The sequence below is a fragment of the Moschus berezovskii genome, chromosome 20, assembly GCF_049115385.1.
Source record: "Moschus berezovskii isolate FMDL1 chromosome 20, NW_MosBer_1.0, whole genome shotgun sequence".
NCBI lineage: Eukaryota > Metazoa > Chordata > Mammalia > Artiodactyla > Moschidae > Moschus > Moschus berezovskii.
In genome coordinates, this window is record NC_142479.1 from 68987735 (window position 1) to 69000804 (window position 13070).

The window sequence follows — 13070 nt, forward strand, 5'->3', positions numbered from 1 at the left end:
CAGTAAGATTATATTTACCTAGATTTTGCACTTACTGGAGAATACACCACGCAATTAATTCTAACGGCATAATTAATTTGAATTTACATTAATTAAATTAAATTAAAACATCAAACTTGTTTCTTCATCTTCTCCAAAGAAGTTCAACAATTTAATTGCTATGAAACAAGATAACCGAAATAAGGAGGGTATTTAACATACTTATTAAATGCCACTTAGTATTTCTGATTAGTATTTTTAGGGTCTAATTAGTGTCTAATTAACTTGCTATCGGCTATCTTTTCACAATACCAATTAAATTTCCAAACATCCTTTATAAACAGGCGGCCATGAAAAGGAGCAGATTAAGCATTGTTATGGGCGTGAGTTAATCAGGAAACATTGGCATGGTATTGTTTCATGTCTATAAATACCCGGGCTTATTAAAACTCATCCCCGTGTTGCTTTTCACCATTAATTGCTATTTAATCAACTTCAAATAAAGGAGGGAATCTCTGAGACCAGCTGTCATTGTTAGAGACAGAGGAAGGGCCCAGGAAAAAAAGGGGCGGGGGGCAAGAGACCAAGCAGCAGAAAGATTGGGAGTCTGGGATTAGCAGGTGGAAGCTAGTATATGTGGGGTGGATAAACAACAGGTCCTACCGTATAGCACAGGGAACCATATTCACTATCCTGTGATAAACCGTAATGGAAAAGAATATTTAAAAAGAATGTGTATATATGTATGGGGCTTCCCGGGTGGTGCTAGTGGTAAAGAACACGCCTGCCCCTACAGGAGACATAAGAGATGCAGGTTGGATCCCTGGGTTGGGAAGGTCCCCTGGAGAAGGAGATGGCAACCCACCCCAGAATTCTCCTGGAGAATTTCCATGGGCAGAGGAGCTTGGCGGGCTACGTTCCACAGGGTCGCAAAGAGTCGGACACAACTGAAGCAACTTAGCACACGTGCACACATATGCGTCACTGAATCACTTGGCTGTGCAGCAGAAATTAACACAACACTGTAAATCAACTACACTTCAGTTTTAAAAAAACAGGAGGCAGGAAGAGTTGGAAGGGGAGGCAGGGAGTTTATGCAGCTATGGATGGGATGTGAAGAGTGGAGATTAAATGAAACGTGATGCTGAATTTCCAGACAGGGTTTTCCTGTTGACACTCCACTTCTAGCAGATGGTTAAGATTAAAATCCCAACTCAGAACAAGTTTAAAAGGATTAGAGTTAGCTACACACTGAAGTTCCGGGGGGAACTGCCCTAGCCCAGACAGAGAAAGACAAGGGAGTCCAGGTATTGGAAACAGAGACCCTCAGCTTCTAGCCGCTGTGTGGTTTAGTAAAGTCGCTTAGCCTCTCTGAGCCTGTTTCACCACCTGTGAAAAACAAGACTGGCCTCGTGCCTGTGTCCTCACTCAGGGCTCCGTACTTGGAAGGACTCCATATTTGGTTCAACGCTTTGCTGCTGTCTTCGGAAATTCTTAACAATTTTTAAACAAGGGGGTCTCCATTTGCATGTTGCTCTGGATCTGCAAATTATGTAGCCAGTCTTGGTGAAGTCCCTCCCTACGGGGTTGCCGTGGGGACTGAGTGAGAGAGACTCATTGCAAAAACACCCTGCCAGCTGCCTTGCTTCGAGTAAGTCACTGAGGGAAGGGAAAAGCACCCCAGAGTGAGCTCCCAGAGGACAGATGCTCCAGCGGCCTGTGGTACCGACACGGCCTCCCTCCCTCGGAGGAGGGACCCTAGGGAGCTGGGCTCCTGGACACTGTCCATGGCCCAACCTCTGGGAAAGCGCTGGGCCTCTGCTGGGCCCATTCTTGGCGACCTGCTTGAGTGCCTGGCCTCTCTACAGCTCATCGCCTGGGAGCCGGAGCAGGAAGAGGAGGTTACCATGGTGACCGCCCGGCCCAACTTTCAAGACAGCATCCACGTGGGCTTCGTGTCTGGCCTGAAGAAGTTCACGGAGTACTTCACCTCGGTGCTGTGCTTCACCACCCCTGGGGACGGGCCCCGCAGCACCCCGCAGCTGGTGCGCACCCATGAGGATGGTAGGCAGCCCCTGGTCCCGGCTCCCTCTGCCCCCCAACTCCCTACGTGCCCAGCCTCCATGGGCCAGGCTGAGCGCTCCAGGCACAGGGCAGCCCCGCTCCTGTCTTGCAGGCCTGGGGTGCCCCTGGAGCCCCGCGGGTCATCTTGCAGACGGTGGTCTCTCTCTGGCTCTAACTGGCCTTGGGTGGGGTGGGGGGCCTTCTCGGGGTGCAGTGCCTGGGCCTGTGGGACACCTGAGCTTCAGTGACGTCCTGGACACCTCGCTGAAGGTCAGCTGGCAGGAACCAGGGGAGAGGAACGGCATCCTCACAGGTAGACCCCTCGGCGTTGCTGACCTGGGGGGTGAGCTGGGCTGGGAAGGGTCATCCTGTCCATCCCCCTACCACCGACCCGGCGTCCCTCCAGAGCCTCTCAGCAGACCAGTCTTTCTTGGAGAAGACTCAGAGGAGGTTCTCAGCCCCTCTGCTCTGACACACCCCAGCTCTTCACGGTGGCTGCAGTCCCCACACAGCGAGGGTGCACCCCACCACCACCCACGATGCTCCCACCTCCCCGGAGGCACCTTGCTTCCAGCGCGTGTCCAACCGCCAGACTCGTGGGGACATGAGCAGCAGAGCAGAAGGCTGAGGCCACCGCAGCTGAGCTCACGCCGCGCTGCGGGCTCTCCCCAGGCTATCGGATCTCCTGGGAGGAGTACAACCGCACCAACACACGTGTGACCCACTACTTGCCCAACGTGACCCTGGAGTACCGCGTGACCGGGCTCACTGCGCTCACCACCTACACCATCGAGGTGGCCGCCATGACCGCCAAGGGCCAGGGCCAGGTGTCGGCCTCCACCATCTCCTCGGGGGTGCCTCCAGGTGGGTGCCCGCCACCCACACCCGGCTCCTGCCCTCTCTCCTCCGGATGGCGGCTGCTTCTGTCCCACACAGCCGGCCCCTCCCTGGGATCTGTGGTCCCTGGGTCCCCCCAGGGCCGGCCTCACCCTCGTGATGGCAGGGCTGGGTGGACTCTGCTGCTTCCTTGCCTGGCTCTCAGGGAGCCCAGACCCCGCAAGCCCCCACCCTTCTCTCCTCCACCCCTGGCCATCCCCCATGCCACAACTGCCCACACCAGGCTCTGCTGCACGCACTGGGATCTGTGATTCAGGGAAAGAACTCTCACTGTCACCCGAAGGGTCCAAACGGGATTGCAACTAGTGGGAATGTGTGTTGGGAGCGGGGTGGAGCAGGGTGCGAAGAATCCCACCCCCAGTTTAAAGAGCAAGCGGAGGCCCCTTCTCAGTCCCACTTCTGCCAGACTCTGCGACCTTGAGCGAGTCACGTGCCCCCTGTGCCTCAGTTTCCGCGTCTGTATCAGTGGGGAGATGCACTGGATACCCATTCATTCCCATCTGGGTCTGTGAGTCTGTGTTTGTGCGATGTGGCCAGGATGCCTGGAGCCGCCCACCCACCGGGATGGTTGAGATAACTAGGCTTCAGCCAACCCCACGTGATAATAACAGTGAAAAGAAGGAGACTGTTAGTGGCCCAATTGTGTCCGACTCTTTGTGACCCCATGGACTGTAGCCCACCCGGTTCCTCTTTTGTCCACGGGATTCTCCAGGCAAGAATACTGGAGTGGATTGCCATTTCCTTCTACAGGGGATCTTTCCCAACCGAGGAATCGAACCTGCGTCTCCCACGTTGCAGGCACATTCTTTACCGTCCTAGCCACTAGGTAATTATTAAATTACATGATAATTTAAAGCAGCACTGACTGTTGGTGTAGTGCTCACCCAGCCCAGAGCTCCATGCATCAGTGCACTGAACCCCCCCAGTAACCCTGGTGGCTCAGATGGCAAAGAATCTGCCTGTCAGTGCAGGAGACACAGGTTCGATCCCTGGTCACGATGATCCCCTGGAGGAGGGCGTGGCAACCCACTCCAGTATTCTTGCCTGGAGAATCCCATGGACAGAGGAGCCTGGTGGGCTACAATCCGTGGGGTCTCAAAGAGTCAGACGTGAGTGATTAACACACACACACAGTAACCCTGAGGTGGACGATGTTATCATCTCCATTTTCCCAAGAAAGATACTGTGGCTCACAGAGGTTAAGGAACTTGCCCAAAGACACACCGCCTCGGGAGCAGTCTGACCCTGGCATCTGAGCTCTTTCTGTTCATCCTGAACCTCAAGGCTCCTGGTCAGGATACAAGGTCTCCTGCTCCTCCTCGCCCCTCCTCCAAATCTCCCTCAGCCAGTGTCGTTTGGGGAGCGCTGTCGCCAGTTATGGGTGGACGGAGAGGAGGATTCTTTCTGGGAAGCCCAGCCCCTGTTGCGTGGCCCCGAGGTTCTCTCAGCCCCAAGCCTGCCCCGTCCCTGGTCTGAACACAGCGAGCCGTAGATGCAGGACGGAAGCCTGTGTTGGGGGCGGGGGGTGAGGCCTCGGTCGTGCTTGGAGGAGGAGGTTTCTGGAAATATGTGGCACAGCCCGCTCTGTGGCCAGAGAGCCCTGTTGGATGTGGAAGGACCCTCTTTTTAATCTCCCATCCTGCGCTGTTTCCTTTTTCAGAACTCCCCGGAGCCCCCACCAACCTGGGCATTTCCAACATCGGCCCGCGCTCCGTGACCTTGCAGTTCAAGCCAGGCTACGATGGGAAGACCTCCATCTCCCGCTGGCTGGTGGAGGCCCAGGTAGAGCCTGAGGAGGGGAGAGCAGGCAGCCTGCCCTTCGCTTTGGCCGTGCCCCTGCTCTTGAGAGCAAACTGTGTGTTTACATCAGTGTGAAGTCCATATGCAAGGTACAGAAGGCCGGGTACACCAAAAGTGTCCACAGTTCCCCTCCGCCTCACCTGTACACACATGCCTGCACGCACACACACACACTCACACAAACACACACTCACACAAACACACACACACACACTCACACAAACACACACACACACACACACACATATCAGGGTGGCAACCTGCTGGCCCAGAGAAATGACCAGCTGCTTCCTCTATACTCATGGTTCTCAGCTTGGCTGCACCAGGGGAGCATTCAGAAACTGCAGTGCCCGGGTCCCACCCCCAGAAACTTTGATCCAGCTGGGGTTCTGGCCGTGCTGAGTCTTTGTGGCTTCGCGTGGGCCTTCTGCAGTTGGTGCACGGGCTGTGCGCTGCGGTAGCTCCTCTTGTGGAGCCCCGGCTGCAGAGCGAGGGCCTCAGTCATTAGCGCACGCGGGCTCGGCAGCTGCAGTTTGCAGGCTCCAGGGCCCAGGCCCAGTAGTTGAAGCACATGGGCTTTCGTTGCTCCGCAGCACGTGGGATCTTCCCAGACCAGGGGTCAAACCCGTGTCCCCTGCGTTGGCAGGCAGATTCTTATCCACTGGACCACCAGGGAATCCCCTAGCTGGGGTTTCAGAAACATGCCAGGTGTTTAGGGGTATCACCTGGGAAGCTTACTTACTAAACAAGCAGACTCCTGGGCACCACCCCCAGGGTTTCTGATGCTTTCACGGGCAGGGCCCAGGGATGGGTTTGTGTTGTAAGAAATGTCCCGTGAGATTCTGATGCAGGCGGGCTCGGGGTTACCCTTGAAGTCATGTTTCAGGGCCGGAAAGAAGGGGGCCCCAGTTGGTGTCCTCCAGGTGAGCCCTGGGGTTTGTATTAAAGCCTTTCATGGGCCGACCTGTACCCCCAGCTCAGCCTGGTGGGCTGGCCGGCTCTAAGGGGGTCTCTCTTTGCAGGTGGGCGTGGTCGGGGAGGGAGAGGAGTGGCAGCTGATCCACCAGCTCCCCAACGAGCCCGACGCCCGCTCCATGGAGGTGCCCGACCTCAACCCCTTCACCTACTACAGGTACAGGCGTGAGGGCAAGGGGCTGCCCACACGGCAGGGGGCTTGGCCCTGGGGACCTGCCCTCACCCTCGTGCTCACCCTCTCTCCCCCCCGTCTCAGCTTCCGCATGCGCCAGGTGAACATCGTGGGCACCAGCCCACCCAGCCAGCCTTCTAGAAAGATCCAGACCCTCCAGGCACCCCCTGACATGGCCCCGGCCAACGTGACCCTGCGCACGGCCAGTGAGACCAGCCTGTGGCTCCGCTGGATGGTGAGGCCCCCGTGAGGGCAGCGAGGGCGGTTGGGGTGGGACGTCTCCTGTGCCTCATCACCTGCAGAAGCGGGCACCCACCAGCTCACCTCCAGCCCCCTTCTCAGTTCTGGCCATCAGTCTTAGCCAAACAAACAAATGTTCTATATGACGAGAAGTTAGGAAACAGTCTATTGAGCGTTGCCATGTGCCAAGCATTTTAACTTTTTTCTTCCATATAATCGTGCAAAAGACACGTTACTATCCCAAGTTACAGCTAAGAAAACTGAGGCTCAGAGAGGTTACGCGTTCACCCACTCACGCAGCTTCCTGGGGTGGTTCTGGGATTCAGACCTAAGTAGTCTTGCCCACCAAGTCGGAGAATGAGGGGCTCCTCCTGAGGTTCAGGGGGAGTTGGCAGAGGCATTAAGCTCTGTCCCCATAGGCTCCATGGCGAAGGTCATTACCCCACGAGACCCTGCACGAGTTAATGATACATACGAGGGCTTCCCCTCCTGCCAGGCACTGTTCTGAGTGTTCTGAGTGTTGTCGGTGTTGGACATTGAGCCCTCCCCATGGGAGCCTGGACAGTAATCCTGGCCCCACTTTACAGATAAGGAAACTGAGGCAGAGAGAGGTGGGATAACTTTCCCCAGTAGCCTTCCCTCCATCCTGCCACACCCCCTAGTTAACAGCAGGGCTCAGAATCCAAACCCAGGGAGTCTGGTCCCTGAAACCCACCGCCGTAAACCCTGAGCATGCTTTTGTTCCTGGGGAACAAAAGAGAACATTTCTCCCCCTGAACAGTCCCCCGGGACAGCATTTCCCAGGATGAAGCCCCACAGAGCAGCAAGCCAGGAGGAATTCCTAGATGAGGAGATTTGGGCCCAGCTTCTTAGAAAACCCAGGAACCCTAGCTTCGGGGGGACCTTGCCCGGCTCTGCTTCACTTGGCCCCTCCAGCCACCAGCTCGTTTTTTTAAACATTCGTTTATTGATTTATTTCGTGGCATCGGGTCTTAGTTGCCATGTGTGGGATCTTAGTCGTGGCGAACAGACTCTCTAGTTGCAGCACGTGAGCTCAGTAGTGGTGGGGGAGGGGCTGTAGTTGCTCCGTGGCTCATGGGACCTTAGTTCCCCGCCCAGGGATCAAACCCGCATCCCCTGCATTGCAAGGCGAGTTCTTAACCACTGGACCACCAAGGAAGTTCCCACATGACTCCTTTTGGCCTCCACTAAAGAAAACTGAGCACCAAAGAATTGATGCTTTTGAACTGTGGTTTTGGAGAAGACTCTTGAGAGCCCCTTGGACTGCAAGAAGATCCAACCAGTCCATCCTAAAGGAAATCAGTCCTGAATATTCATTGGAAGGACTGATGCTGAAGCTGAAACTGCAATACTTTGGCCACCTGATGCGAAGAACTGACTCATTTGAAAAGATCCTGATGCTGGGAAAGATTGAAGGTGGGAGAAGGGGATGACAGACGATGAGATGGTTGGATGGCATCACCGATTCAATGGACATGGGTTTGGGTAAACTCTGGGAGTGGGTGATGGACAGGGAGGCCTGGCGTGCTGCAGTCCATGGGGCCGCAAAGCGTCGGACATGACTGACCGACTGAACTGAGCTGAACTGAAAGATCTTTACTAGTTGTCCCAAACTCAACTTAAAAAGCACCGAGCTTTGGTTTCTCAGAACCAAAGCTTATCAGGGTTATAGTTTATCAGGTCATTGCTGCCTTTCATCTACGTAGACAGCCTGATGGAGGAGCTGGTGGCCGTCAGCCCTGGATGAGTGCTAATTATGAACAAGGAGCCCCCCAGGCGTGGGCACCACATGGAGCTGTCCACCTGCCCAGCCCACCGCCCCCCACCCCCACTCCCCTCCTCTGCTCCACTCCCCTCCAGGCTGGCTCTCCGTTTGCCCCTTGCCCCTCCGTCTAAGGTTCAGTTCAGTTCAGTTGCTCAGTCGTGTCCGACTCTTTGCGACCCCATGAATCGCAGCACGCCAGGCCCCCCTGTCCATCACCAACTCCCGGAGTTCACTCAAACTCACGTCCATCGAGTCGGTGATGCCATCCAGCCATCTCATTCTCTGTCGTCCCCTTCTCCTCCTGCCCCCAACCCCTCCCAAGGTTCCCAAGTACTAAAAGGCTGAGACGGCCAATACCCAGGGTTGGGGCCGGAGGGGCACAGGAGGCAGTTGCTGGGCTGTGTGCGGCCCGTTACCTTTCCTTAGCAGACAAGGGGGCCTGCGCCCCAGGCCCGTCTCGAGCTCTCAGGCGCATCGATCGCTGCCTTATTGGCCTCTGGTCTGTTTCACTAAGTGCCTGTAGGAGCGGGGCGGGCAGGGAGTATGGAGGGGGCAAGGCACAGGCTGAGGACCTGGAGGGTCAGGTGGGGGCCCATGGATCGGGGCTCTTTGGGGAAGCAGAGCCGGGGCCAGTGAGGGCTGAGAGCAACGCAGCTCCAGCCTGCCACCGTCAGAGCAAGAGTCTTCCAGCATCTGCCCAGACCACAGGCTGCCCCCGCCAGGCCCACCCCTCCACTGCGGTCAGCACCGCCTGGTTCATCCAGACGACTTTAAGGCAGTGGCCTCAGCCTCACCAGCCTAGTCACAGGCCCAGGAGAGGAAGCTGTCTTTTTTTTTTTTCTCTCTTTCTCTTCACTGAGACTCCAAGAAGAGGGAGGCTGAAGTGCAGCAGGAAAGATGGAGGTGTGCTGGGCAGAAGGACTTCCTGACAGCAGCTCCCGTGCTAGAGATGCTGTCTCCGCACACTTGTTCTCCAAGGGCAGACATGGGCTGAGATTGGGCATGTTGTAGGCAGTTAAATAAGTATCTGCTGGCAGGCTGAGGGAGGGAGTTTAGTGGCAGAGACAACGGCCAAAGGTGCCATGTGTTAGACAGCCTTTACGCCTCTCCTCCTGGGCCAGCCCCCTCGGCAGGGTTGTAAATTTGTCGTATGCACTGTAGAGTGGATTCTGCCTCTCCTCTGAACCCAGGGGGAGACTCAGGGAGAGGGTGGGGCCGTCAGAAACACAGAGTCACACAACCAGGCCATGCTCAGCGTTGAGTGTGCCTCACACGGGTGCCAAGAGGCTGGACAGTGGGCTGGGTGATCCCCAAGGCTCCCTGGAAGAGACAGTACGAGCCTGGCAGGTCTGCACGGTGTGGGGCAGGCCTCACAGCAGTCTGCCCACCCCGCCCCCCTGCAGCCTCTCCCGGAGGTGGCATACAACGGGAACCCCGAGTCGGTGGGCTACAAGATCAAGTACGGCCGGGCAGACGGCCACGGCAAGACGCTGAGCCACGTGATCCACGATCGCGTGGAGCGCGAGTACACCATCGAAGACCTGGAGGAGTGGACGGAGTACCGCGTGCAGGTGCAGGCCTTCAACGCCATCGGGAGCGGGCCCTGGAGCCAGGCGGTGATGGGCCGGACCCGGGAGTCAGGTACCGCCCCTGCTGCCCGCCCCTCACCCAGGTCACCTCCCTGTGGCCTGGAGACACCCCGCCTTGGTCCCTCCACCCTGAGGGCCTCCCAAGGGCACTAAGGCTGGAGCTGCTGTGCAGAAATGTCCTGGGCTCGTTCTCCTACTTGTGCTCAGCGTCTGTCAGAGCATCCTCTGTGTGTGTGTGTTTCTGTGTGTTTGCGTGTGTCTCTAGTACCTGATCCTTCCCTGCACTGCTTCCTAAGTTAGGGGGACAGTTTCTCAGGAGGAGATACCTGGCTCTCTGCCCTTTAACCCTGACCCCAGTGATGCCTGCAAGACCCCACGATTGGAGGTGGGGGAGGGGAAAGGGGTGAGGGTTGGGTTAGCTTTCAGAACATTCCAAAAACACAAGCAGTCGCTCACAGGGGCGTGGCAAAGGGACAGCCACAGAATATGCGCTCCCAGCCTGCAGGCAGCCTTCATCCGTCCGCACATGGTGGGTACCTTGTGGCTTCTTCCTGACGCCCTTTAAATGACGGCTCCCTTCCCACCGGGCTCCCCCCGCGGCTGCACTGGCGGGAGGTGCAGGCTCATCCTGCCGTGAGTCTGAGCAGGGGTCACAGAGGGCTTACCTCGTGCCAGAAGCAGCACGTGTGGTACTCCGGAGCCAGGAGCATCACGGTCGCAGGATGATTTGCTGTTTGGGGACCATGCCCCCATTCCTTTCCGGGCCCCGCTCCACCCCTCCACTGTGGGGTCCATGCTGGATCCTGATCCCCTCCTCCCCCTCCCTCCTCCCCCAGTGCCGTCCTCCGGCCCCACCAACGTGTCTGCACTGGCCACCACCTCCAGCAGCATGCTGGTGCGCTGGAACGAAGTCCCCGAGGCCGACCGCAACGGGCTCGTGCTGGGCTACAAGGTAAGGGACTCCCTGCTTCCCCGTCCAGGCACCCCGTCCTGGCGAGCCCCTGGCGCCCAGGATTCTGCCTTCTAGAGTGGACAAGGGGGATCAGCCTGCTGGCATCCACAGGTCATCACGGCAACCAGGGAGTCCTCCCTTGGGGGTGGGAAAGCTTCCCATGAGGGCTGGGGGTCCTGGGGGGGCAGCTCCGCCTCCCCCAAGAGACCACACTGGGTGCCCCAGCCTCACTGTCAGCCCTCACAGGCCCAGATTCAGTTTCCATCATCTTCTAAAATTCCTTCCAAGCCTGCACCTACAGCCCCAGCCTGGAAGTCATGAGACATCCGAGCGCTGCGGCTCCTGGCTGTGTGACCTTGAGCAAGTCAGGCCCCTTCTCTGGGCCTGTTTTCCCAGCCGAATGCTCTCTGAGGAACCTCCTGCTCTGCAGCTTAGAGCATCTCTGTGTCCCCCTCCCTCCCCGAGCACCAGCTTGTGTAACCCGGGGACCAAGCCCCTCCAAGGGGCCCCGGGTCCACCCACTCATTCTCGCCCCGCCCCCCAGCTCCTGGTGAGGAGACAGGAGACATTCTGGCAAGACCAGAACCCAGCCCACGGCCCTGACCCTGCACTCTGACAGGTGCTGTACAGGGAGAAGGGCTCAGACGCTGCGCCCCGCTTCTGGCTGGCGGAGGGGAACTCCTCCCGCAGTGCCCAGCTCACGGGCCTGGGCAAGTACGTGCTCTACGAGATCCAGGTGCTGGCCTTCACGCGCATCGGTGACGGGGGCCCCAGCCACCCCCCCATCCTGGAGCGGACCCTGGACGACGGTGCGGTCACACCCCCGGGGGTCTGGGCAAGGCTGGGAGCTGTGCTGCCCTCCACCACCACTGCCCCCTGCCCAGCCCTGTGCCTCCTGGGGTCTCCCTCTGCCCCAAAGGGAGCCGTGGCCTCAGGCTTCCCCTGGGGGAGCAGGCCTCTGAGGGCCACCTACCCACTGCAGGGAAGGCTAGCAACAGACCTCATCCCTAAGGAGGAAATAATGGTGCAAGGGCCTTCTGATGTCTGATCCAGCCTCTCTGGGGCAAGAAAAGAGAATCTGCCCCCCTTTTGATTCTTGTCCGCCTGGGGCAGGCTCAGGCCAAGTGCAGGTCTGTGCAAGAGAAAGGCCTGGTTTTCCCTTTGCACAAGACTGCGGGTCCTGTTTGCTAACGAGTGACACCAACTGAGCTCCAGGCGTCTGTCTCTGCGGCAAAACGCCCCATCAGAGGCCGCCCTGACAGGTCCTTTCCCCCGCTTCCTGCCCACACGCATCTTCACATGCTGCTCAGCACAAACATCGGTGGGGTCGCGCCAAGAGGGCCAAAGGAAGCCCAAACACCATATGTCTCTGCGCTCGAAAGCGATAAATCAAGCTAATGATCTGTTAAATATGTTCTATCCTCCCGCCTTGACAAATATACCCTCCTAATGACCTGGAAGGCCAAGTTCAAATTTAGAAATCTGAGCTTCCTTGGCGTTTCCGATGGGATGGAAGCAGGGCAGGAAAACCTGTGCCCCAGTTACCCTGGTTCTCTCCCCTCCTCACCCCCTTCCCCTCTGGCCCGTACCAGTCTCCATCCACACGTGTGCCCCGAAACAGCCGCCCATTGGCCATTCCTGGGTCCAGAAGGGCAAGTCTGCACCCTGGGGAGGGTGGATCCGGGGAACAGACCCAGAAGGATGCTTAGGGCTGTTTGGACAGGGCGCCCCAGATCTGAGGATTCCAGAGAGAGGTCTGGAAAGAGGAGTGGGGTGGGCTCGGGATGGGCACTTCCGTTTGCCCCCAGGCTGCAGCCTGGGTCCCTTCTACTTCCTGCCAAATAATACGTAAACCTCCCTGATCCCATGTCTGTGCCCCGTGCTCACACACACACACTCCCCCGTAGCTGACTGAGCCGAGTGGCCCCGTCCCCTGCCTCCCTCAAGCTGTTCTACATGAGCGGGGTGGGCCATCCCCTGCCTTCCCCCAAGCTGTTCTGCGGGAGCCGGGTCTGGGGGCCAAGCGGCGGCCACACCATCACCTGCTCCTCCGTTGTGTCCCCCAGTCCCAGGACCCCCCGTGGGCATCCTGTTCCCAGAGGTGCGGACCACATCGGTGCGGCTGGTCTGGCAGCCCCCCGCTACCCCCAACGGCATCATTCTTGGTAAGGCTTTTCCCTTCCCGGGCCCTGGCTGCAGAAGCAGGAGGTGTAAGATACAAAGGAGGCAGATTCTGTGTTGGCAGGAGGGACTGAGCCCAGCAGCATTCACATATCCTCGAGAAGGGTCCTGACCTCTCCCACTAGAAATCTCAGTCTGGCAGAAGACAGATTGGTGGTGGCCCAGGGGGAGGGGGAGGGGTAGAGGGGGAGTTTGGGGTCAGCAGATGCGAACACTAGAATGGACAGACAGCGAGGCCCTACTGTATAGCACAGGGAGCTGTGTGCAGTGTGTTGGGATAAACCGTAATAGAATACTATAAAAAGAACGTGCATGGATGCGTGTAACTGAGTCACTTTGCTGTACGGCAGAAATTAACACAACATTGTGAATCAGCTAGACGTCAACTTAAAAAAAATTGTAAGATTATCAGCTGGAGGGCACGGTCAGGTTTAG

At 57.6% G+C, this 13070-nt stretch overlaps 1 protein-coding gene across 2 annotated transcripts in view; it reads left to right on the top strand.

The window, feature by feature from the left end:
* SDK2 (sidekick cell adhesion molecule 2) overlaps positions 1-13070 on the top strand; it is a 256319-nt gene that overhangs the window by 201404 nt on the left and 41845 nt on the right. For both annotated transcript variants that reach the window (XM_055408686.2, XM_055408687.2), the window contains exons 19-28: positions 1848-2043; positions 2258-2356; positions 2716-2907; positions 4601-4722; positions 5763-5872; positions 5972-6122; positions 9317-9554; positions 10339-10454; positions 11074-11263; positions 12521-12619. In XM_055408686.2, the coding sequence (XP_055264661.2) occupies positions 1848-2043; positions 2258-2356; positions 2716-2907; positions 4601-4722; positions 5763-5872; positions 5972-6122; positions 9317-9554; positions 10339-10454; positions 11074-11263; positions 12521-12619 (1513 nt within the window). The remainder of the gene's footprint in view (positions 1-1847; positions 2044-2257; positions 2357-2715; positions 2908-4600; positions 4723-5762; positions 5873-5971; positions 6123-9316; positions 9555-10338; positions 10455-11073; positions 11264-12520; positions 12620-13070) is intronic.